This window comes from Diadema antillarum, unplaced genomic scaffold, assembly GCF_040938485.1.
Source record: "Diadema antillarum isolate AM-2024a unplaced genomic scaffold, OU_Dant_1.0 scf00000037, whole genome shotgun sequence".
Classification (NCBI taxonomy): domain Eukaryota; kingdom Metazoa; phylum Echinodermata; class Echinoidea; order Diadematoida; family Diadematidae; genus Diadema; species Diadema antillarum.
The window spans coordinates 427,332-453,842 of NW_027270926.1; the positions used below are offsets into that span (position 1 = coordinate 427,332).

At 38.6% G+C, this 26,511-nt stretch overlaps 1 protein-coding gene across 1 annotated transcript in view; it reads right to left on the minus strand.

The window, feature by feature from the left end:
* LOC139708701 (calcium-activated chloride channel regulator 3A-1-like) overlaps nucleotides 1-18,319 on the minus strand; it is a 53,043-nt gene extending 34,724 nt beyond the window's left edge. Inside the window, exon 1 of the mRNA XM_071620639.1 lies at nucleotides 17,054-18,319. Coding sequence (XP_071476740.1) covers nucleotides 17,054-17,391 — 338 coding nt within the window. The 5' untranslated portion in view covers nucleotides 17,392-18,319. The remainder of the gene's footprint in view (nucleotides 1-17,053) is intronic.
* Nucleotides 18,320-26,511: the final 8,192 nt, after the last annotated feature.

Here is a 26,511-nt window from a genome sequence, read left to right on the forward strand (position 1 = left end):
CACCACTCGCAATTGCAGATTGTCACGACACGCCATGCCATGTGGGGAGACTATACGCGCGGAATCCTCATAGATAGTAAAATAATAAATGTCTATGCCTAATCTGGCTTTATCATTGTGGAATGGTAATTAGATACAAAGAATCTCCGAAAAATAATCTCCGATTCCGGCGGACGATCCTGTTAGACAGTCACGCTGGTATTCATGATGACAACAGCAAGTAGAGAGAGGGACGGGGGGGGGGGGGGGGGTTGAAAGGGAGGGGGGAGAGAAAATAAAGAAGTACTTCGCCTGATGAAACACAGGCAATGAATCGAAATGCCTAATATATACGCCAAGCTTTCAAAATAGTACGATGTGATTGAGGCTGTGAAGAGAATCCTCCGTCCAAACATTCTTCGTCTTTACAAGGGTTAGCAAAAACCTATTCCATCCTATACTGTCGCCAGACAAGAGATTGAGTAGTTTTAAAGGAGAATCTCCGCACTGCATCAAAGTTACATCAGTTTACAAGAAGGCACATCTAAAACGAGAGCAGCCAAAAGAAATCATCAACACTGATCAAGATCGGATAAAAATACTTATGAGATAAGACTCATATAAAGATTTCACATGAAGGTTTTACGAAGAAGTGATATCGGTAACAATCCTGTAAATGGGAAGAGCTGATGATGTCATCGCCTCACCCGTCTCAAAATAGCGCGCACCACCAATCTTCTCTAAACTTTCCTATCTTTTTATGGATCTGACAAGAGATTATTATGTCCCCTTTGTTATATTTTTCTACTATTTCAGTCTTTCTTCAAATCAATTTCAATAAAACATTTCACGTTGTATCTGTATTATTTTGTGTACAATGCAAATAACACACAGTTGAAATGAATAAAAATTGAACTGAAACCCAATCCCAATTCTATTCAAGCGTAACGTCTCAGTGGGCTAATGGATAGGCAGACTGTGTGTGTGGTGCGGTTTGTTCGTCAGCTCAATCAATATCAATCACCTCAGAAATCATTATATGAATTACGAAGCATGCAGAGACAAAGTTCACAACCACAAAAAAGGAGCTGAATGCTCAAGAAGTTAGTATTATATCGGTCGGTACTCCTTGAAGTTAATGATCTGCGCGAACATAAGAGTATAATCATGTATGTTTGCTGTTGTTCTTGTTGGTTACAGATCACAAACGGAAATTGAGATGTCCGCTACATATGTTAAAGCTACATGACGGAACCACTCTAGTAAAGTTTGCTTAGAATATTAATTTAAGATTTCAGATGGCTTGGGGTACGACCAGTCACATAACACTTCGTAACGGATTCCAACAGGTTGACTGGCGGAAGTAGGGATAATCAACGCTACGCCAACTACCCACAAACATAACCCTAACCCTATAATCAGGGAGGTTTACTCAGCTCCCTGCCCTAATCCTAGTCCTCACATCAAACTAAACCTAAAACCCTGCCACAACCCTAACCCTACCCTATGTCCTCGGAGAAATTAAGACCGGAGTAATTGACGCAGGAGCATATGTCGTGTTACCGAGAGAACAGATCAATGACCATGCACATGAATGTGTTTTTGTTCTATTGGTTCTTCATAATATGAAGTAGTATGAAGGTGAAATGTTATATTCATTCGGTATGGAGTCTAGCTCGTGAAATTCACAGCTATATCAATACACATCTGGACGCAAGAGCTCAAGCACATTTTATGTTTTTCCGTTAAAAAAAGAAAAAGCCAAACCGAATACGCAATACGCCGGGACAGTTCTCATATACCATGAAATCAATGAATTACAAGCTGACGACAGATCGAATCTATAGCGGAAACCGATCTTACTACTGGAGACGGGACAATTCCTTCTAATCTTTTCGAATCAAATATCACATCCCGCTTTTCCCTCTAATACATGGCGAAGAGTGAAGGGTGGAGGGTCGGTTACTTGATTATATTGTATACACAAATACACAAACACACACACACAAGTATTATAGTGACCCCCGTCATTATGAAAGCCGTGTGGAGTCGCAGATCGGTTCTTTGATTTTTTTTTTTTTTTGGTGGTCTTTTTAAAAAAGAATATCATGATTTGGTCTCACGTGATTTTGTTCAACCGTCTGCAGAAAGGTAAGAAGACTGTCAAGCAGATGAGTAAAGACATAATCAGAAAGCCGCGAATTTCACACCTACACAATAATTCCTTACAAACAATCATATTATGGTAACTTGCAGTGTGAAGATAAAACAGGTTTCGAATTCCAAAGCGTTTTTACCCTTCGAAAAAAGGCTGCGTGATGGACGGATAACCGCTTGAAACTTCTGCTTTCTGAATTTAAGATATCAAATCGTTTTCCAATCATATCACCTTATTTTCCAGTTTTGGGGGTTATTCTTCATTCTGCTCTCTGCTACTTAGTCAATGTAAATTGGTATGGGTCATTGATAATGTCCATGTAATTTGAACTTTGTTCGTACTCCGCTTGATATATTAACTTCCACTGACTTTGCTGTCACGTCCGTCTGCCTTTTCTTTCTTATTGAGGTTTGCACCATCTGGCCCTGTTTGTTGATGTTATGCTACAGTTGATCTTTGACAGTGTCAAAACAGCTTCCTATGGTCTCTCTGGTGATCGAGTTTCGAGGGTAACGTAAATCAAACACGTTTGGATGATACGCATCGATCACGTAAAGAAATACACGTATATGATAACATGTACGGCAGTTGAACTTCCTACCTATTAAAGTAAAGATCATAACAGTAACACAAGAGTGTTAAGCCATTGTGTATAGATCTAGTATAGGGTCTGGGCCCTCCTTAAAATGTTACTCTCAGTATTCATTGTCAACATTGGAATGATTATTGCCTCTTTAAATGGAATGCTTGCCAGAAATCTTCATCCTTCCCAATTTCTTTAATATTTGTCGGTGGGGAAACTACGGGCAATCGGATGCGAACGCGGATCGTGATGATACACCTTGGCCAGCAGGCTCGACCACGATGCCAATTGCACATCACGGTGATCGCTGCGTGTCTAGTTTTTATGGTCGTTTATATCAGCATCGATAAACAAGACCGACTGAACTAGCAAAGCTGGAAGACCTATAGTGCCAGCGTTGGGATGATTCAACACTGAACTTTCTGTACGCAATATCATAAACCCTACCTGTAGGGTCTATATGACAATGCCATCACCGTTTGGATGGGGTTGTCGTAAGACAGACACCAGTCCCCCACCGTCTCTCTCCGATACCGAGAATGCTTCCTGTAAAAATCAGTAACACTTTATACCTCATAACGTGAAGTGTAATTGATATTAAAGGACAAACTCAGACAAACAGTGACATTGTTTTCAAAATGTCATGTAAAAATTATTAAGAAAGTATGGAAGGCTGACATGGGCTACAATAGAGATGATGACGTGACAACCTTGATTATCATCGACTGAAACCTACATCTCTTACCTGTTCATTATTCTTCTTAAAGGGGTTATAAAATCCTTTGCACCGAACAGCTGTATAGGGTGATATATAGTGATGATCGACCAATGGAGACTCCCCCCGCCCCCCGAGAACAAGTGTTAATTACTAACTTACTGGAAACGTAACTGATATCTCTTTCCGTACAATCCAAGAGGATATATCCATAGGGGATAATGCATCGGAATCGTGTGCTGGCAGCAACCGATATTTTACTATTCCATGAAAACTTCTGAAACTTGAGAATTCAAACGTTTTATGGTTGGTTTCTGTGAAACTCTCACCACTCTTTCTGGTTTTATGATACTCTATATGATATGACTTCAAGACACTGTTATAGGTGGAACAACTCCCTTGAGCGGAATTTACTCCCCAATGTGCATTTAGTGATTGCAGCAATAACAAAAAATATACATATACATTTAATTTAAAGAAAATCGAAAGATACGCTCAAAAGATATGAATTATATAGATTTGCTCAAAACATCATTGCCGGATAATAAGGAGACAACAGCAATTCGTAATGCCGCAATAGTGGAACGATGTGAGGATGATCCACTTTACTTTTTCTATTTTGAACGTAAAATACTCCCAAATTTTCCAGACAAAATATTAAGGATAATATCCTCACCTTCTGAAGAAGGCATGGAAAGAACCCTTTCATTACGCCACAAAAATGGATCTGTGGATACCTGTCCACAGGTCGACTATTGAGACACCATTCTTCTCCTCTGGAGATGGATTTAAAATTCTTTTAAATGGATTGTCTGATTTTCCTGAAGTTTCACCGATGTGTTCTATATACTCATGTTTCTGCATTCACTAAGTCCAAACATATGGTTGTTTGTGGGTGTGCCTAAGCCATCGACCTGTTCCAAAGTTTGATCGAGTATTGTTCGGGGTTCACCTGGCACGCACTCGATCTCTCCCTTGCAGCAAGTGTTGACCTGAACATGCGTTAACCCCTGTGAATGAAGTTCAAGGTACACGTTCGGCAACCTTATACGATAATCCCAAATGGGCCGCCGTGACGACACAGTATAGCGAGGGGCTCACGAGCTATACGTACGTTGTTCCATGATATAGACCATAGATGCAAGGGGTGGGGGGGGGGGGGGAACTGACTGTCGTTACAAGTCTCCTAAAGTCCCCTAGACGCATACACCACTCTCCGTTCGTCCATAGCAAAAGTAACCAGTTTATAGAGGGAGCTTTGAGGAATCGAGACAGGAAAGTTTTCATAAAAATATGATACGACGCACATATAGCAAGCCCTTTATGATCGAGACATTTAAAATTTACTCATTGTTTTCCGGGGTGGGGGGGGGGGGGGTAAGATATCACTTTATACCAAATATCAGTCTTTGATCTTGTTTCCTAACCTCAATGGCGAGACTTACATTTGTATTCAGGGAGGTGTGAGACGTCACACCCACCCTGGTTTAGCGCTGCTGTGAGGGTTACCTACGGTTATTTGCCCAAAATTTGGACTTCGCTTCAGAAATACACTTCGGTTGTATGCGACCAACTACGACCAACTACAGTAACAGTGCATGTCCACAGATTTACAATCTCCAACAATTCACCTCCGTCTCTGTATTTTCGATATATCAATGTCACTCTGTGTGCGTGTGCGTTTCATAGAATGCTACACGTAGACTTATCTTTTCGGTATTTAAAGTTTATCTTTTAATTTTCCAACCAGGCAAGTGACAGGGTTATTTCCGTTATTAAGACTGACTTTATTACATAACATCCTATGAGAAAAAAACAAAGTCCAAGAGCGTTAATTTTCTATACAGGCTGCACGACATTGCGGTAGTGGTCCCCCTTTTTTTTTATTACCACCAGCTCCGGTTTGGAATTTCCAAGAATGTTACTAATGGCTGTGTTATCCATGACATTCAGGCGATGTCTGTATGATTTCATATCACATATTAAAACCACATCCGCTAATTAGTCCTGGTTGTGTGTAAATATGACTTCAGATTTGTGGTGAAACCTAAACATCTTATAATCCGCACGGCGACATGTGCTGCACACAAATTCCCTCCAATCAAACAATATACATCTCATTTATTACGCAGTATGTAACCTTCGTGAAAATAAAACATCAAGGAAGAAAAAAACAAATTAAGATTTACGTAATTACAAAAAAACAATTGACCTCATCGTTATACTGAGCCAGTATGGGAGAGTTCAAAAATGCATTGACCATCAACGTCAACAAAGTGTGACCTTTGCCTGCGTTATTACTTTGCAGTTACTAAAATATGAACGTGATGATGGTAGCGTAATATATCGTGCGGTGCGGTGAGACAGCGTCAACAAGTGCGGATAATAATACTGGCCGCATTATGTATTTGATATCAAAAGCGGTATCAGGAAAGCAAAATGGTATATGCCAATTCCCCTCACACGGTGTGACACAGTCAATGTCTTACTGATGAAATTGTTTGGATAGTGAGAACTTGATGTTCAATTCCAAAGCAACATTCCTTTTTTACGAAAGGTTAGCTAGTACACTGTATTTTGATACATTATGTAGACGAGCATCTCTGTGATGAAATGGATGGAATACTAGTACACCATGGCGTTTGAGGCGCCATTTCTTTTCCATTGAGTAACATAGGCTTACAGTGTCTTCTATTAAAAGCAGTCCGCCAAATAGCACAACAGACACAACACGCTAACACACACACACACACACACACACACACACACACACACACACACACACACACACACACACACACACACACACCAGATACACACACACACACACACACCAGATACACACACATTATATTATCCAGTGTGTCTGTGTCTGTGTTTCAATGCTGTGAATGTCATGTCTACATTTTTCATTTAACGACGTCATAATAATGATACAAGTACAACGTTACCACAGCAATGACAATTGGCAGTACGAACAGGCCTACGTGCTAAACGAAAGGCGCCATTATCTGGGCGTGGCACGTCTATCACACGACTGGTGTCGACTTTGAGAGAATAAATATCTCAGTATTTTCACCATCTTTATTGCGATTCATTGCCCAAATTTAGTGAATGAGATTATTATGCCATTAGTGCACGTACACGAGACAGTCTTGAAAATTAGCATAATCCATTCACTTCATATTATTTCGATCAATATAACATCACGTGTGCTGATGAGCAGAGCGTTGAATTATATACTGTATTTCAATACACAACCTTTATTACGCCAGTATTATGCTATAGAGTAGCGTGCTGATAGCATCTTGGGTATGAGTGTATACGCGCTTATGACAAGGAGCAGCATGTTGCTGCCAATTACAATTATTTCGCTGCTCCTGTAATAAAATCATTTTGATACAGGAACTGTACAGTACTTGTTGAGGTGATGTTTCATGTTTATAAATTTTTTTTGGTGGGATAATGAGAAACCTCGTATGAAATATGAAAGAGCATGTAATTTCAAGAAGGATTCAACGTTTGTTTGATGAAAATTGGCCTTGAAATGGCTGAGATATCCCCCCAAAAAGCGATCCAAATAAGATTCACAGGCCACAAGTTTTATTAGGATTTCTTTGTTTTTCCTTGTTTTTTGATATCTCAGTCATTTCAGAACAGATTTTCATCAAATAAACTTTTGATTCCCCTTAGAATTATATGCTCTCTTTAACATTTCACAGAGTGGTTTCTAAATATCTCGCAAAACGTTACAAGCTAAATCCTCACCTCAACCAGTACTGTACAGTCCCTAATACAAACACACGGCACATACACGCATACAAGACAGTGACACTCTAGCACATTCTCACCTAACGAAGTAAAACTATACGTAAATGCGAGGGTGCTATCATGTTGTGTAGTTCGCAGTCGGATTTGAACTCCCTCTCGCTTTAGCGATTTACCACACACAGCTTATATAATCATGCCGTATTGAAAATTATTATGATGATGGTGTGGAGAAGGGGGAAGACTCTGAAAACCCTCGCGGGTGCTTGCTAAAGCTGACCTGGACCATTAGATTCCATGAGTCATATATTTCTACTTGTGGTTGGCTGTCCTCATTTTTCGCGGTCCAACAGGCATCGTAAATGCAAATTATTCATTTCCACCCCAGGGAACTTCCATTATACCTGATGCATATGACTTTGAACTGTAGTTTACTGTCTTTTCCTTTGGTATCGCTGAATGCGAAGGACAAAGTTGCTGGAAGACAAAAGTAGACGGGGAATTGTAGGGAGATGATGATAAAAGGGAGGGAGGGAGAGGAAGAGATAAGTATTTGGATTGTAATAGCTCAGTGATCAACAATAGGAGTCTAGGTAATAAAAAGGCGGTTGGGAGTTTTACAAAGAGAGAAAAAAAAAGCCCTAACTTTTGTCGGGCAATGTTTGCTTCATCGAGCTATTTCATAAATACATCCTTTTAGGTCTAATTCATCACACCAAACAAGGTGACCTGTTCGAACTCGGCTGGCAGAGTATCCTCTGATAAACAACAATAGTGCCAGCGACAAAAATCGAAAATAAAGGAAACTATGTAGGTACCTAATGGGTTATTTGCAGGGCACTTCTGTGATAGGCGAACTATAAGCTAAAAAAAAAAATGATTTCTCAAAAACAAAGTAAAACAAAACATAATGAAATGAATTAAAATTGCGATGACGGTGTGATGATTCAACTCCAACAATTGTTCCCATGAAGCTAACATACTTAGCTTTGAGCACGACGGGACAGGTAAAATAGCTGGCTGTAACAGCTGACGTGGTATAACGTGGCAAAGATCGTGCGCGTATAGTTCTCATGTTCTATGATAAGAATACATATACATCTTTGTGACGTGACGCTGTATAAGACTGACAGTTCATATTTGCTTCACCCCCCCCCCCACCCCATCCCCGTCCACTCTCCTTCAGCAAAAACACTGTTAACTTCTGTGTTCTGACACTAGCATAATATCACCGGTTGCATCTCAACTCAACATGACACTCACGAACGAGAATAGCAGTGGCCACATCATGAATCACCACAGGAAGCAACGGTTGCTGATCTTTTTATGTATAAATCTTTAAAGAAAATCTAATGATCAGAACGTTTTTACTCCTGACACTGATCTTTCTGATTCCAAAGTGTAATCATGCTTGGAGTCTTAGCAGATGACGAACGATGGCTACTGATGATAGGGAGAGATATGCATGCATTGCAAATTCGTAGTCTCAGAAATATGTCAAATAACAATGTCGTCAATACCTTCATTATACGAATCAATAAAAGCTTCATTCGTCCGTCACGTGTCATTTCCGATCGATACTGTGGAATTCCTCTGTTCATTTTAACACACTTGCAACATTGTGTGAAAAATCTATTTGAGAAAATCCCCACAAAAATCAACATTGATACGACACGTTTTTATGCATGTCGTGTTTGCCCAAAACGCATATACCGGTAACCATGTGTCACTTTGCAATATTTGTACGTCAGGGTTGCCCGGATCTCGATTTGTCACGACGCATTTGTCTTTGGTAGCTCAAGCGAGAAAACCATGAACCTCCGAACACCTGCACTTCCTTTGGACTATGTTGCCCCGATATTTCGGAAGACATGGACCAGTAAAGCCCACTGTTCAGGAGTACAACTCTGCCCGCTGCATTGTTCTTGGTAATGTGGAGATGATATCAAAGCTCAAATATGTTCATAATTTTTTTTTAAATACTTTTGGCATGACACATGTATTACACAAACAAAAAAGGTGAGAAAGAAGGATTACTTCATATGCTAAGAATGGTTGTCAGGTTTTCGGTGACTTCTCTGGATGATGGGCGGAGAATCTGTCTCAAAATGAGTAAAATAAGAACTATATTATGTATGTATACCCTGAGTAAATCTTATATCAAAGTAGATATACTACTTGAGTCAGAGACAATCCATGAAAAAAGAAGAAGCAATAGGCCTATGTATCACCTAATTCAGGACAATTAGACATGCCTCGAAAGTAATTACACCGTGGTACCGGTGCATACTAACAATAAAAGGAAAAGTGAGTTTTCCTGTTGTCACTTTTTCTCTCTTTATCATAATCATCAACGGTATCAATTTCCATAATAGTCGTTATTGTATACGGAATTGTTACTGTTACCACATTATTACCACCATAGCATTCGTCTATAACTAAAGATGCTATCACTGTAAGTTGGAGTATATCGTAATATGAATAGATATTATAGTATATAAAGCAATGATGAAAATTATAATCAACATAATCATTATCCTTATCACTGCATTACTCACCTTCCTAACGTGGAAGGTATACTCACGCAAGTATATTGTCTTGTATTGGTCCCGTCCCCCTCCCATCCTGTCCCCCCCCCCCCAAAAAAAAAAGGTGCAAAAAGACAGCAAATAAATATAAATATTAATCTTGCTTGCTTCCTTTTTAATATCAGACTATGCCAAGCAGATGATCACCTTTAAAGAGGACTGGGAAAGGGGTGCATCAGTAGAGGGGGAAGGGTATCATTGTGGTGAAGATCTTTCCAAACCTGCTCCCAGTGTCTGCGTGAAGAATCAATAATTTATCCATGCCGTCAGTGAAGTGTGTGTGATCTGCGGAAATATAGCTGACACCCAGTAGGCCCTTATTGGCTCAGTATGCTTACACAACCGACATTCACTCTATGATCAGCGGAGTCAAGGCGCTTGGGATCTCGGAGGGCGGAGGGAGGGATATCGCGTGCTATCAGGAAGGTCATATCTAGTTTAGTATATATCTTAACAATCTATGGAGTCATCATAGATTATGATTATGGCTGTCTTCGCCAATGCACGTTTTTCAAACCTCCCCGTAACGTACATATCATACATGTTTTTAATCACAGCTCTATTCTTCGTCCATTCTTTTCTTCGTAGACAACTATCGTCCCTTTAACAGATTGAGGACACTCTTTTTAATAAATGGCTTGGGTGAGGGGTTCGTTTCCCAGACAGGGGAACGATAAGCCGGGGGATATTAAATTGCCCCGAAATGAAATACTGCACTATTATAATTTGGCGTGGTGGATCGCTTCGAAAGGCGAGTCGACCTCGGAACATGGCGAGATGATAATATTAAGTCAGAAACATACACACACACACACACACACACACACACACACACACACACACACACACACAAACATATATTTCATAAGAATCAGTATGACTCAGATTAAAGATTGCGCCTCGACAATGATCCCTACACTACGCTTTATATGAGACTTTACATGCAAAGATGTGACATTTACTTTCGCTTAGTTTTATATGAATCATAACTTGTGTTAATTATATTGTTATCTATTTTTGTAGTTATTGTCACAGTTTCATCATCACTATCAATGTAGTGGCTGAAATTAGAAGAAATATACAATTTCATCATGAATCTCAACTGCCCGATCGCCGCCACCAAAAGATAGCCCTTTTGGGAAATTTGGTGGCCTGACATCAATTTTTAGTGGCCCAGGGTCACCAGGCCACCGCTGATGTCGAACCCTGCGTTATCACCATCATCATCATCACCATCATTATCATCATCATCACCATCAGCATCACCATCATCATCATGATCATGATCATCACCATCACCATCACCACCATCATCATCATGATCATCATGATCATCATGATCATCATTGTCATCATCATCATCATCATCATCATCATCATTATTTCAGCAGTATATTCCAATATCGTCACTGCCAATTAAATAACTCCTTTGCATTTGGTTAGCCACAAAAACCTCAAGATGTACAATGTTTAATAAGTTCATATAAGAAGACCAGCTATTAGCATGGTTAGTCAGATTATTTTTTTCTCTCAAGCCTTGTTTGTTTTTGTTTCTGATTTCCTCATGCTTTACGATGTTGATGTTCTACTTCTCGTGTGCGCAAGACGAAAGAAAACAAAGTCGAATAGACTTTGATCCGAAAATCTGTGTGTATATTATGCAAACCAACTCTGGATATACACGCACATAGCAGTCTAGATTCAACCTTTTCAACTTTAATGTCAACATCGTAATTTCTGCCTAATCGTTTATTGATTCCCCTTTTGGAACCACAGTCAATTATCGTGTGAAAACGTGGTTGGGAACCTCGGTCATAAACTATACACACAATGGAATGATTAGTTATAGCTGTTTGCGAACTTACACTTTCATCTTCATGATCCTGCAGGCTTTAATTTCCACGACAGAGCCAAATCTGGACTAGAGTTATATTTTGAATTAACTGGCAAAGTATATGTCAGTCTCGTGACCTCGCAGCCACTCATTGGTGTTTCCTTTTTGCGTATTATGTACGAGTCAAAGGCACGAAGTGCACTCTAGTTAGGCCTATATACAGTTATACTTACACTTCTCCATTTACCAGAAGATATGAAGGCCACACGCAAGCTTTCTGATTACCGGAAGAAAATACCCGTTATCACCAAAGTATGCATAAAACTTTGACTAACCCAGCAGATAAAAAGGGAACTCTTTGTAGCTTGTTGGTTAACACTGGCCTGTTTTACACAGTATGGACATGAGTTGTGCACATGTGCATGCCTACTGCGTACGTATTTTACACTATCAATGCAAGCGCAATCATTTTCTTATTCACGAAGTAGACCATGACTTAATCCCCACGCGTTGTATGTAAATTTCATGAGCGTGGTTCCCGTCTTTTTTTTTTTCTTCTATTGATTTCCAGAGAAAGGGGCACTAACGACAATACTGAGATATCAAATGAGTGGTCTTTTACCAGACCATAAAGAGGTCCTTACCAAACCATAAAGAGTGGTTAGAAGTGCATAAACGTATTACGTAAGAGGTCGCGGTGAAGCAGTATATTGCAAGGATCTCGGCAAGGGCACTCATTTTGTGAAGATGCTTTCATTCAGCCAGTTTCAAGGACTTGCGAAGTCGTACACGACGTTGATCGTTTACGACCATGTAGTGTGGTGAAGCACGGACCTACAGGTCCATGGGTGAAGTCAGTTCCACATGAAATAGTACGTATGAGTTTGATGCAATGGTGACGTAAGGAGGTTACATACCCAGTGAATCAGGGAAACAAGATTAATATCGGATACAAATCACTCTGAAATTCCCTGGGATATGTATAAAGTGCAACCTGTTTGCTTCCTGACATTGTTGAATCTATTAGGTTCATCATCATGTACAATTGATTACAACTGGTTTATATTACAAGCGTATCTCTTTACAAATATTGTAGAGTTCTGAATAGATTAGAGTTTGAATTTGCATTTGAATTATATGATTCTCTAAACGAATAATACATTAACTTGCGTGCCTTGGATATCATAAACCATAACGATCATGCTGTCATGAATTGAGACTGAAAACCCTTAAAAATGACAAACGAGCACTTGAATTATATACGTGTATTTTGTTCAGTACTTACACCCGTGAATTGTGTTAAATACGAGCAATGTATAGCATCAGTGTACCACCAGCATTTGTGTTTGGACCAGTTTAGGAGGTAACCACGTGAACAACCAACGCTGAGAACTTGACGCCAATTTTGTCATGCCACTATGCAAACTCGCGCAACTTTGTCAGTGTTTTGATAGCAACCGGTAATATACGCTTATTAGAAGCTGATATTTTTCTGTCAGTTCTGTTGTTGATGAAATTGTAAACAAACAATCAAACAATCACACACAGCCATGTACTGTGATATACAGGATAATTTCACAGATTGCTTCATTTCAAACTTTTTTCTGGGGGGGGGGGGGGGGGGGGGGGGGAGTGGTCATTTTGGAACTTACATAGCACGTTCAGCCCCAATGAATTACTTTTGCGCTGTGATTGCACGTTTGTATTTGGAAATTGCGTAGAAAATGATAACAGCTAGAACGATTATTTCAATCGTTCAGTGAACTTCACTTGTCGTTTGATCTAGGAATTCCGCATCATCAGCTGTAAGTTGACATCGGTTTGTGTTGTGTTATCTCTTATAAGCAAGTTTTAATCACAAAAAAGTTTTCTTCTGTCGTAAACAATGTAGTTACGATTGATACTAGTCTTACCATTCATTCGTCCTCTTTTTATGGTGATAATTAGGGTCCAGAGCAGTTATGCTAACGGACATTTACATTTTAAGCTTATATATAAATTAGTTTTTAGCTTCTTAAAGTTCATGAAAGATGTGCCCATATCGCCATTAATAGCAAACAAATGATTTATACAGTTCATTTCTTTTCACTTACATGATTTCCATACAAGGAATGGAACGAAAACAACACACATCATTCCAGCGAAATCGTACAAACGGCAGAGACTGTTATGCTATGACAACATTGATTTTCACTCAAGTCAGTAAATCCATGCTTGTAGCGTATTGTAAGAACACAAAGTTTCTTGATTTTCTGCCCCCTCTTCTCCGCGTTCACGCGAATTAAATTTCGTAAAGCAAATTTGTTCTCACTTCCCGAATTATTATTGTACTTTCATCACATATACCGCCGTGCAATAATGTCAAGAATTTCATCCTCTAGAGTTTTGTTTACTCAAATAAACAATAAATTCAAAGAGTCAATATAATGTTAAAATGCGAGGACGTGTGAAATCTACACAGTGGAAGCCTGAAAAAGAAAAGGAACATCTTTCGAGTATATGAAGACAATATGTCTACGGGAATATCCCACACATGTGAAAAAATACTCGGATTGCGAAAAAAAATCAAATGGATATCATTCGTGCTGATGATTATACAACTAGGCTACTGCTGTGTGTGTGTGAAGCGTGCCTCGTTATCCTTGACACACACTATTTAGTGCAAGAATGAATATCATTACGTACACATACTTATTGAAATGACGGTGATGGTGATAAAAATACAACTGGAATACGAAAAATTATACAAAGCATAAATCGGGTGAAACTTCACCGGAATGTACAACAGTCTGTCTCAGTATAAACACAAAGGTCTGTTTAGAATTGGCCTAAGGTCACAGTACGAGAAATATGATGGGACCTACATGGGGCAAATGAACGTGAGTGGACCAAATTTGCCGAATCTACTTTCTGTTCACGTGATACTTACAAATAGCACTTAACCTTTCATGACCTACAAAACTTTCTTACCAAACCTTTTTTTTCTTACAAATCCGATTTGAATGACCCACGCACTGTTTGTGATTGTGATTCGTTTGAGATAACCATGTCATTTACAAACATCGAGTACAGTCCCTTTGCTATGAGAGAATTCTTGCAACTTATTGAGCTAAGCCTCTTTGTGATGAGATTATGAGTTTACTCGGAGATGGTTCTTAAAGTTTCATTCTTTCGTCTGCGTGTCGAGAAAGTCTCTCATTCTTCAAGAATTGCCAAATTTCCGTCATCAATACGAGGGCCCAGACATTAATTTTTTCTCTCCCCCAACCCGAACTTTTTCTCCTTTTTCGCATCCGTACAAACAAAACCATGCAATATATGCCACCAAAATGTGCCACAATTCAGAATGATGTTATTGATACAATAATGATAATAATAATAATTACACAGTGCTTATTATAGCGCATATCACTACTGTGTCTCTATGCGCTTTAAGGGAGAGGGATGAAAATAGAAAGAAGATATGTAGTGTAGAATGTAGGCCTATGTATCATAGATGCAAAACCAAACTCATTCATAATACCTTTTAAACAGAAAATTCAATGTCTTGAGAGCAGTTTTAAACTTTAGCACTGTGGGAGCTTCTTTAATATAACAATGTATAACAATGGGTCAGCATGTGATAATGTGTCCGTCGTTCAATATTAAAGTTTCCTCGATAAATACGTAGCATCACTGTCATCACTATTTAAGCAGATGAGTCAACGTATCTGCATTATTATGAAGGGGCGATTTTGGGCAGAGGGATTTTACCATTATCCAGATTACGGACGCGGACTTGAGCACTTAAACCCCTTGGAAGGCCTAAGGAAAATGGGGGAGGGGGCACATTGGCTCGACAAAAATCAGCTCACCATGTCCATGATTCAACATCATAATATACAAGCGTATAATTATATACACCGAAAATATTCCATTCCATAAACATCTATCTAAAGTCACGACTTCAATTGCAGATGCATCATATTCATATGCTCCTACTGTAGTACAACAACGCATACTTTTTGTTTGCTTTAAATTTTGTTTGAGGAGTTTTAAGATTCCATTTTTGTTTTTAAAAGTGTCATTTGCTGAAATATAATTTCTGCATGAAGCTACTCATCTGTCAAATATGCAAGTAGGCATTACTGCTTCACTCTTAAAGAAAACTAGTGCTTTAAAGCCTCTGATAAGATTTGATTTGATCAGATTCCAATATGTACACAGGACAGTATCGGCACTGTGACAGTACCAAGATTGAACATGAAGGTAGTCACTATATACTTTAAACCACTGATATTGAATTTTATCCTTTTAACAATCTATTGAAATAAAGAATTGTATAGGTATTGGAGAAGTTACGGATCATTGCTGGATGGGTATTTTAAATGATCTACGAAGGCTGATTTTTTATTTCCAAACATGAGGATTCTTATTTCTCCCTTATATCTATCCCAGCTGCAAAATGGATTGCTTGTTTGCCCTCATTTCGTCGAATCGGAAGCACTTAATAGATAGCCCGGAGCTTTTGAGTGCCATCGTGGGCCAAAAATTTTAATCAGACGAGACATGGCAAATTGAAGTGTGAGAACCGTGCCAAATGTAGTCCAGGGTCCTCTACAGAATAACTTCCCGCGCTTTGTTGTTGGTGGTTTTTTTTATAGGTTATTTCATGTCGTCAACTGTCAACGTTTTGCTGTACTGTACTTGACAGCTTATAGTTGTGGGAACCTTCATACTGACGTCGTCCTCTGACGAGTTATGCAGATGAATATTGAATGATTAAATTGATTTGTTTTACGTGACCGCTATAGTATACGGAAGCATTGACTGCTTATAAGCAAGCAACATCGATCGGAACCCACAGTTTTCAGTCCCAAAGTGAAGGACTATAGGCAGTGAGGATACAGTGTCTTGCCTAGGGGCACAACCAATGGGACAGCCATGGGTCTTGAACCAGGGACCTTGCGATTGATAATCCGTGGTCGTATCCACTTAGCCACAAAAGATCGTAAGTACAGGCACGCACATGCACTCTGCAGCTGTGTGGCATTATAAAACCACAGTTAGATTCGAGAACAGATTGCCATAATGCAATGAGTGCTGATGAGAGCGGTATAACCAGGGAGGTAGAAGGAAAGAAGTGACACCTTCTGCGATTATTGATAAAATCATCCATCTCATTCTCAAGAGATGGGGGAGGGGACTATGACATAGCATCTAAACATGGTTACTTATATACTTTTTCTTTTTGCTCCTGAAATAATCTTCATGAAGTTGTGCTATTTTTCTTAAGATTTAGCTCTTTTTACTTTGAAGCATCAAACCAAGGAGGTTCTCTCACACCTCTTTGATCAAACTAACGTTTCGATGTTTGGTGTTTCCACTCCTACACTAATTTTTAAGAGCCCTGTGATAATGAACACCTTCCGCAATTAGGTGAACTGACCTTGTTGCTCGGTACATGAATTCCGACGCCCCTGTGAACGATTTCTTCAATTCGTCGATCAGCATAGGGAAGGCATCTTCCGGAAGGTCTTCTCGTATCGCGATCACAAGATTCCTGTAGCCGCGATGGCTCACTGATAATGTATCCACGTGGGTTGACCCAACGAATTCCTCTTTAGGTCTGATGATCTCCGATTCACTTTCTGTTGATAAAACGCTCCTCGGTAGCACTAGGAGAGAGGATGCGATCCATATGAGTAGTACTGTTGATGGGATGGGAGTTCTACCAAGGGGAGTGGTTCTTGATATGAATATCATATTGCGCAATCTTAACTCCATTGTGATGTTCCTATATGAACGATAATTTGAATTCGGACCCTTTTTTTGATTTTTTAGTCTGCGGACTTACACAGCCGAGATTTCAATATGTCACAGCCCGAGAACACCCCCAAAAGAACGAATGAGATGTACACTTCAATTTGAACAGTCTTATTGATAACTCCGTCATTTGTTACATCATCGTATCAAAGGGCACCGCATTTATAATTCATCGGCAAGCACTGCTACACACAAGCGGCATTTTAGGAACTCAATCGGAAATGAAATCGTCTGATGAGGAGCGTGAGTAATTAAATGAGAATGAACAATGTCGGTTCAGTGCACGTGGGTGCTTTTTGGCGCTCATCAAACCAGCTGCCTTGTCCTCTGTTTACATTTATTCAATTGCAGTATCGTAACAATGATGAGTCTGTACAGTCAGTGATCAAATAGGCGTGTCGGATTCCACTCTACACAGTCGGTAGTAACTATTTTCTCGGCCGATGGTATCATTACCGACGTTGTAACACGCATGTACCCAGTGCGAGTTATAATACGTCATGCAATCCTAATCTAACAAGCCATTTGCACACGAATGAAAAAAAAAATACATGACAGTATAATCGTTTCTGGGCACGCGAGCGATTCAAGTTGTTCCTAAGGACTGGTAACGCAGCACACAGTGTTCTTCAGAGGATTTCATCAAAAGCACTATGACATGGGAAATCCCCTCGGGAATACAGGAGAGAATAGAACATCCGAGATACCCTACATCAAGATGCTGATCCACAATGGATTTAGCGACGGATCTCAAAAACAGTTCCGCTTGCAATTTATATCCCAATAATCCGTCCTCGTGTGTGTATGCAAAATTCCACGTTGCTGTGGACAGACCCTTCTTTCTCCGCGGCTAGACACCGGTATACTGTACTACCATGGTACCACGGAGCACTCGTGCATGGTACTGGAGTAGGCGACGTGCTATCAACCGTCTCAGCGTGGTCTTTTCACAATGCGTTGACTGTGCGGACTGCACGGCTATGACGCATTTTATCGACCGTAATTGTGTGTACACTAGCTAAGTGTATGACGCATTGTGATCATAACGTGCATTTCTCTCTTCTTTTGTCTCTTCCCCCGCCCCCCTCTCTCTCCTCTACTCTCCTCTTTTTCTCCTTCTCTCTATCATTCTTCTCGGTTGAGTGCATTCTCACAAAGTCCACAAAGGGCATAATAACGAAGAAATAGTATGGGTCCGATACTTTTATTCTTGCGAAGCATAAGAACGGAATTCTCTCTCGTGGTGTGATCTCATATTTCCACTCCCTTTAAAGGGGCATTCCGGACGATTTTCATAATTTCACATCATGTAGTACATAAATCAACAGCTCCATGTATAGATCCATGAAATTTGTTGTGGTCCTTGAGCAGAGAAACCAATAAATTGAAAATCTTAAACAAATTACACTGGACAGTGATGATGACATCAGAGCCTCATATATTTCAGAAATGTAGCAGTGTAATTCCATTACAATACCGCTTGCTCAACAAGTTCACCTGCGAAAAATCCATGCATACCTTCTTCTTTTGTTCTGCTTCCTTGAGCCCCAACTCATGCATTCTTATGGTGAGGCTGTCATGTCATCATCCTTGTTCATTGCAATTCATAATAGATTTTGAAAACATTCTCATTACTTATCCCAATCACTATAAATTCTGAAACTCTGTACTCAGTTTGACTAATTTACAGTTGTTCAAAATGTAAAAGTCTGAAAATCATCCGGAGGTCCCCTTTAAAAAAGAAAGACTGAAATATCAGAAACTTTGTTTTAATACCACAAAGTGAATCAGCGTTTCTAGAAGCACCACGATAAGTTCAACCAACATTAAGTATTTAAACCAGGAGAAAATTGACAGTTACCTGAACCTTCGTCCCTTAGAATGATATCTTGCTTTAAATGACAGTTTGAAGTTTGAAGTTTAAAGGGTGTGTACAGTTCTGGTCGAGGTGAAGATTTAGCTATTAACTTTTTATGAGATATTCAGAAACCACTCTATGAGATGTCACAGAGCATGCAGTTCTAAGGGGTATCAAAAATTTATTAATTGAAAATCGGTTTTGAAATGGCTGAGATATCCAAAAACAAAGTGAAACAAAGAGATACTAATAAAGTTGGGGCATGTCGCCTTTTATTATTAGCACCTTTTTGGATATCTCAGCCATTTGAAAACCAATTTTCATCAAATAAACGTTGAATCCTTCTTAAAATTACATGCTCTTTCATATTTCGTAAGAGGCTTTTCATTATCTCACTTAGGAATGTTCAAAACATGAATCCCTACCTCAACCAGTACTGTACAGTCCCTTTAAAGTTTGAAGTTTTTATTAGCAACAACATTTGAACATGTACATTTTCAATCATTGTATTTACATCATATATGAAAAAAAATACTTATCTGTTACTCCTTTACAATAACATGATTAAATGAAGACATTTGAGATTTAAATGTGATACATGTAGCGTAATTCTACAAAGTTGTTGTTGTTGTTAACAAGGAAACCAAAAGTTAGCACACGTGCTAGTCGAGATTGGTCACCTTGATCTTCATACCAAAAGCTAAACACAAACGAAAAATTATTACATGGTTGGTTGAAATGGCTGTTAATATTTAGGACTAAATACAATGTATATCATATATTATATATTAGTTACACTTATAAATTTGAAGTCATTCAATATCTATGTATATTGACATTTACAGTGTATGTAAGTATATGAATTATATATATTATAATTATATTGACATCATGAGTGCGAAGGTTTTCTAAATAGCATGCTCTCGTCGATGAGGAATGTATAATAGCTTTATTACATAATAATTATATTTATACATTGTGCATGTAACATGTGGAAGATACGTAGCTAATTTTCTGTAATATAATGCACAAAACAGCAATTTGTATAGGATTTGATGGTGGCTGTTTTTAGTATCGCTCCTTTGCACTGGCTCACAAAACTCTCTTCAGGTTTCTCATCTGTATCTATGATAAACAGTTAAGTGTTTTTATTTTCTTAGGATCACAACTTCATAATTTTCCTAATTTCTGTCCCGTTTTGATCAAATTTTCACTGTTCTGCTTGTCAGACTGGCTGTTAACTGATACAATGTACCAGGGAGGTGGAAAGCCCTCTTTCCACCTCCCTGCTGATACGGAATTCCCCTACGTTCATGGAAAGATAGTGACACGTTTGGCTTGTGTGGACGACGAGAGATGGCGCTAGTCAACATCGCTCGAAATTCACATTGTTACTGCTCCCAGTTAAACAACTTGACGTGTTACCAAGCCTGTGATATATTATTGTCGATCATCTCAACAAACTTTTCAAGTGGTTTCAGTTCTGCAACCTAGCTCACCTGTTCTGAAATATGTATGAATATAGTTGGTTATAGAAATCTGACTTCACCTCCCTTCATTCAGAAGACACATTTAACTGCTATAGCTCATATCAATGTCATGTCTCTATGGATATTATTGTAATAACAACTATTGTAAGTTCAATGTATCGAGTGGCCCACGTTCCTGCAAGCTTGTCTTTTACGTGGGCCCCTCTTTCCCCTTAACGCAATTATTTTGAACAATTAATTCCATATATGTTTATTCTTTTGTTGTAATACATCTATTGTCGAATGTATCAATAATAAACATGTGTTATTGGAAACAATTTCATTTGAATATTGAATATTTGTATAATTCAGTCATTTTGTTATTTCGTTGTTAGACAATAATGCATCTTCTTCCTGGTTGGAAGAAAATTCAGTCTCTTGTTGTATTTCTTTGCCAGCATGCTCACATTGCTTGACCAGTAAAGAGAGTTGCTCACTACTAACGCCCAGATACTTGTGTTTATCTATACTCGATCAACTGAAGTATTTCCAGGAGAGTTATCTTACAATACCTCCAATATAATTATAGTCATAGACATGTGAAGGTTTTTCGAAGATGATTTGAGATGATTTGATGTCCCAAACTACTAGCTTTCTAATACTTTTAACAAGTGAAGGTGCTACTATTGAATGTTTCCTGAACTCAACAGCAGATGAGAAATTATGTGATTGTGACTTAGATCACCATTCCGTTATTTAAAAAAAAAAAACTATGAAACTTCAAATATCTTGTTGGCAGGCTTGCTTTATCAGTGTATTCTTATTATTATTCTACGCTGATTTCTATTTGAACGTTACCGTTTCGTATAATTTTTGTGCGACCCACTTCTATCAAAGACATTTTTTGTTGTTATGGAGTGGTTTTTATATCTAAGCAACTTTTTCTTGTGCTTGTTTGTGTGCATGTTTGTGTTTGCGCGTGCTTCTTTATTTGTGTGACTACGGACAGTACATGCAGTACTAGTTGGGCTGCCTCAACGGTATAAAAGTAAATGATCAATGGGTTCTGGAAAGACATAAGAATAATAGGCAAGATTGCCACGTAAGTGAACAAGAGAGGGAGCTATACTCAGTGAGAGAACTCGTCCATCTTCATAAAAACTAAAACAGAAGCAGGTAGCATCAACTACTTTGTGGATTTTAGTCACCCAAATTTATTACCCGCGTGGATGATATATTACCTTGTTATTATAAAATGATGGAGAATGAATATTCATGACAATGACACCCCCCCACCCACACACACACACACACACACACACACACACACACATAACCACGGTGTTGGTTGGCCCCTTTGGTATAACTGATATGTGTAGACCAGGATCAAGTTCCTTCAGGAACTATTCAAAAGCAGAAAATCTTGTTGAATACAATAATGACGATTGTCAATGCTTGCCAGCTTTTATAGATATACAGAAAAAAGTGGACTGTCAATACTTTTGATTAGTGTTCAACAGACTAAAATAAGATCTTGGACTTACTTTGCATAATTAATCAATTAAAGTTAGAAATCTTATAGGTTACGACGTGGGTGTTGCATGTGCCAAATTTCGTCACAATCGCACTACTGATGGCAGAGATCGGGGGAGGGGGCAGAATCTGCCCCCCCCCCTCCAGATTTAGCATAGCTGCTAAAAATACCGGCCTGATTAGGGTTAAGAGAAATATTGTTAAGAGCTAGAGGCGTCACAAGAATATACAGTTATTACTGCATCATAACTCGGCGTTTCTTTACCGTGCTGATTTACCTACTGTCATAGTGAATTACAACAAATGAACGACCACGGAAACAATCAAAGGAAAAGAAGGGTTTCTCCCACTTACTGTCACTTGATCTATAACAATTTCTGAAAGGCACTTTGTGTGGACTTTTCCTTTTTCTATTATTACTGTCCTGCTGTTCAGGCAATCGCGTTTTGTTACTCACTGTCACTCTTAAGTTGGGCGTTTAGAGATTTCGGCCAGTGAATGTGTTTGTCAATGTGTATATCATTTGTCAATTCCATTTGTTATTATCTTGGTCGGTGTCATCATCATTATATCTATCGGCAGCATTATTGTCAATCATCATTATTATCACCATCACCGTCATCAGTATTGTCCGTGTTATCAGCATTCTGTAGACGATCTGGATAATATCAGCACACAGTGTGAATTAAATTTTGTAATTGTTCTTGACTGTCCCTTAAATACAAAGTTGTTCAAATCCTGGGTATGATATGCCACTTAGAAATGATTGAGGATAATATGTAAAATTCAGATCACACTTACGAAGTCGATCTCGACATCAGCGCTGAAGCGCTGGTCATCATAGCTTTGATGTCATCGATTAGTGATTGGTATTCGGATTCCATGGTATTCGGGTTGATGGCGACAACGATGTCCTCGAACCCTCCGTCGATCGCATCGACGCGTACTCTGGATTTAACGTAGAATGATTCCCGCTGGCTGTTGGCAACGATCAGACCGTGCACGGAACCAACGAAAAGACAGATACTCAGATATTTCCAGACTAGATCTTGTCCTAGAGCCATCTCTTCTAAACTCTTAAGTGGGATTATAACCACCTCACCAGCGATTCCCTTAAACAGCACAGGTGGATACCAAGACGAATGCTGACCAGTAAGTGGTTAGACCATAATAATAATAGTACGGAGTGGTATTGTGTGTGCATTGAAGTTGCACTTCATGTTGTTCTTGCACGCCTGTAAAAGCGATAGTACCATCCTGTGTGCATAAAGGCTAGCGAACGTAGCCACGAGACTGAAAGCAAAAGTCAAGGAACACCGGAATTGTGACCGACAATCGGAATTCTATAGCTGGTGGTAGACATGTACATGTATTATGATTTTTTTTTCCTCCTCGATATAGAGATGTATTGCGGATTCAGTTAACTCAAGATTCAGCTGCTCTCTGCTCTAAACGCATACCATGGAGCTACTCCGTGCCTATACACTCCTTTTCCGTTTTAATAGAATGCGCGGCTCCTGTTTTGTTTTGTTTTGTTTTGTTTTGTTTGTTCTTTTAAATCTGACGTAATGAAGGCCTTTACGATTTGTACTGTCCGGTAATTTCTGTCTTTCTCTTCTGCTATTTGAAGTCTCCCTCTTTCTCTTTTCTTTTCTTTTTCTTTCTTATTTACCATGGTAGAGATCATGAGACCTATTTTGTTTTTCTTGAGAGAAGGCGGACCATGCTGTGCCAAACGTATACCCAACGAGCACGCGCAGAAGTGGCAACTTTATATAGTTAAGTTCTACTCAAGAGAAATATCAAACAAGCAAATCAAATTGGAAGAAAAAAATAAACCTACGACATATCATAACTTTCATCATAGCTTTATTGACCTTGGTCATATGAAAACACACACGCAAGCACGCACGCACGCACGCACACACACACACACACACACACACACACACACACACACACACACACACGCACACACACACAAAACACATTATGTACGTGCTTAGATATTACCAAGGACACTACTTCTTGAAACAGCGAAAAACTCTTATTTCTCTATTTATGCATACGAGAATCTATTTCAGTTTGTTTGCCTGGAGGTCACGTGCATCACTGTTTGCGAGCATCCGTAATTTTCCGTAAATTTATTCAGTTATTTTCCAGCAATCACAATGACGGAAGACTTGGGAGAGAGATAGAAAAGCGAGAACTTGGCACCGTGTGTCGGCATACTGTGTTGTCACGATTATTCAAACTGCAAGTTCCTTATTTGAAGTTTCCTTCACTTTCCATTTTCATTCATTTTCATTTCGTTTATTTCATTTCCAACAATGCAAAACATTTTCATACACAAAATAACACAATATCAATACAATGTAGTAGCAAAAAAAAAAATACGTGAAGTTAACAATACTACGCATCACAAAAGCAAATGAAAATTGAATTTAAATTAAAGTTGCCGGAAATGGAGGAGACATGCTAAAAGAAAAGCTTGTGTTTTGCAGTCTCCTCGTGGACAAAAAGACTAAATAACATCGAGGAAGCAAGTTGCTAGATATAATATAAAAGGTGCACAACTAGATATAATATGAAAGGTGCACACTTGCACCGGCTCCTTTGACATTGAAAATCCAAATATTCAACTCTTGTAAGTCATTAACGTGCTCTGTTACTCCCCATTTCTGATCTAAAATGTCAAAAATAGGTCTGTTGAGAGATCTTTCACTGTGTTCAAGTTGACTTGAGTAAAATGAGATCAATGAACATCTTATTCCGATCGTGCGAAAAAAAAATCTGAGTTATGGAATTTTAACGTTCCTCATGTTTTAAGTAAACCTTGGGGAAAAAAAAACCTGTGGATGTGTTGAAAATATCGGTGGTATCTTGGAATTCTTTGAAATAGGTGACAGTCAACTTAGGCAAGCTTTAACTCCACAGCAGAATGACTGATGATACAAGTATAATACATGTATAGGCAAACCGAGTACACGCACTTCTTTCATACGTTATACATACCATCAGCAACAGTTGAACGGTGAGGCAGACAGAGTGTTAACGAAGAAAAAAAAGAGATATTGAAAGAGAAGAATTTCTTGTCTTTATTTAGATACAGCGGATGATAAGTCTCAGTATTGGTGTTCTCCACATACCACATAATGATATTTGATATCGACGACAGGACTTGCGAATGTAACACGAATATCGTTTACTTCTTTCAATGTGCAGTTTCGCCATAATTTTATTCTCGCCGGTGTGGATTTCTTGGGTATACCGATAACGAGTTTAAAGTCCTTGTTCGACAATAGTGATAAGATTTGTCCACTGTGTGCACGCGCATGCAGTTTTGTATATATATGTATATATATATATATATATATATATATATATATATATATATATATCAAGCCCGCTTCACATTATATATATATATATATATATATACAAAACATATGGAATATATATATATATATGACTATATATATATATATATATATATATATATATATATATATATATAACATATATATATATATATATATATATATATGTGTGTGTGTGTGTGTGTGTGTGTGTGTCACTCGCGGGCTTCTGTACTCTGTACTTCTATATGGAAGGAATTAATAGGGGAAGGAAGGGATTTTTGTTTGTATTATTATTTTTTTTTTGGGGGGGGGAGGGTAATCGAGTCGTGGTTCTATTGATAAAGAATATCATTCCCTTTGTTTAGTGTACTCCTTGACAAGATATTTTATGTTTTCCATAGTTATTTTGTATATTTGAAAATTTTGTCCATCTGAACATGCAAGTAAAATGTTCGAGCTTACTCCTTTACATGATGTATTATGTTTGTATATTCATTTCATACAATTGATAATTCAAATGGAGTGTATAGCAATTGCCATTGCAGCAGAAAGCAGTGAAGAGATATAAGAATTCTCATTATTGCTCAAATGTATACATTGTGAATATAACGTGTCCTATAATATAAGTCATGGTGACAATATTGTACATAGGCAAGTATACTGGACATAGGCCTACTTGCATCTCACATATACAGGGCGTATAAAAAAGGTAATCCAACTTTGGAGGGCTACCATTTCTTAACTGTCAGTTATAAAGAACACAATCTTAGTTGTAAGGAAAGGAGAACTCTTCCTCTTTCCATTGATGCCTAATTATGTTGCTTTCTCCCCCCCTCTCTCTCTCATACACACACACACA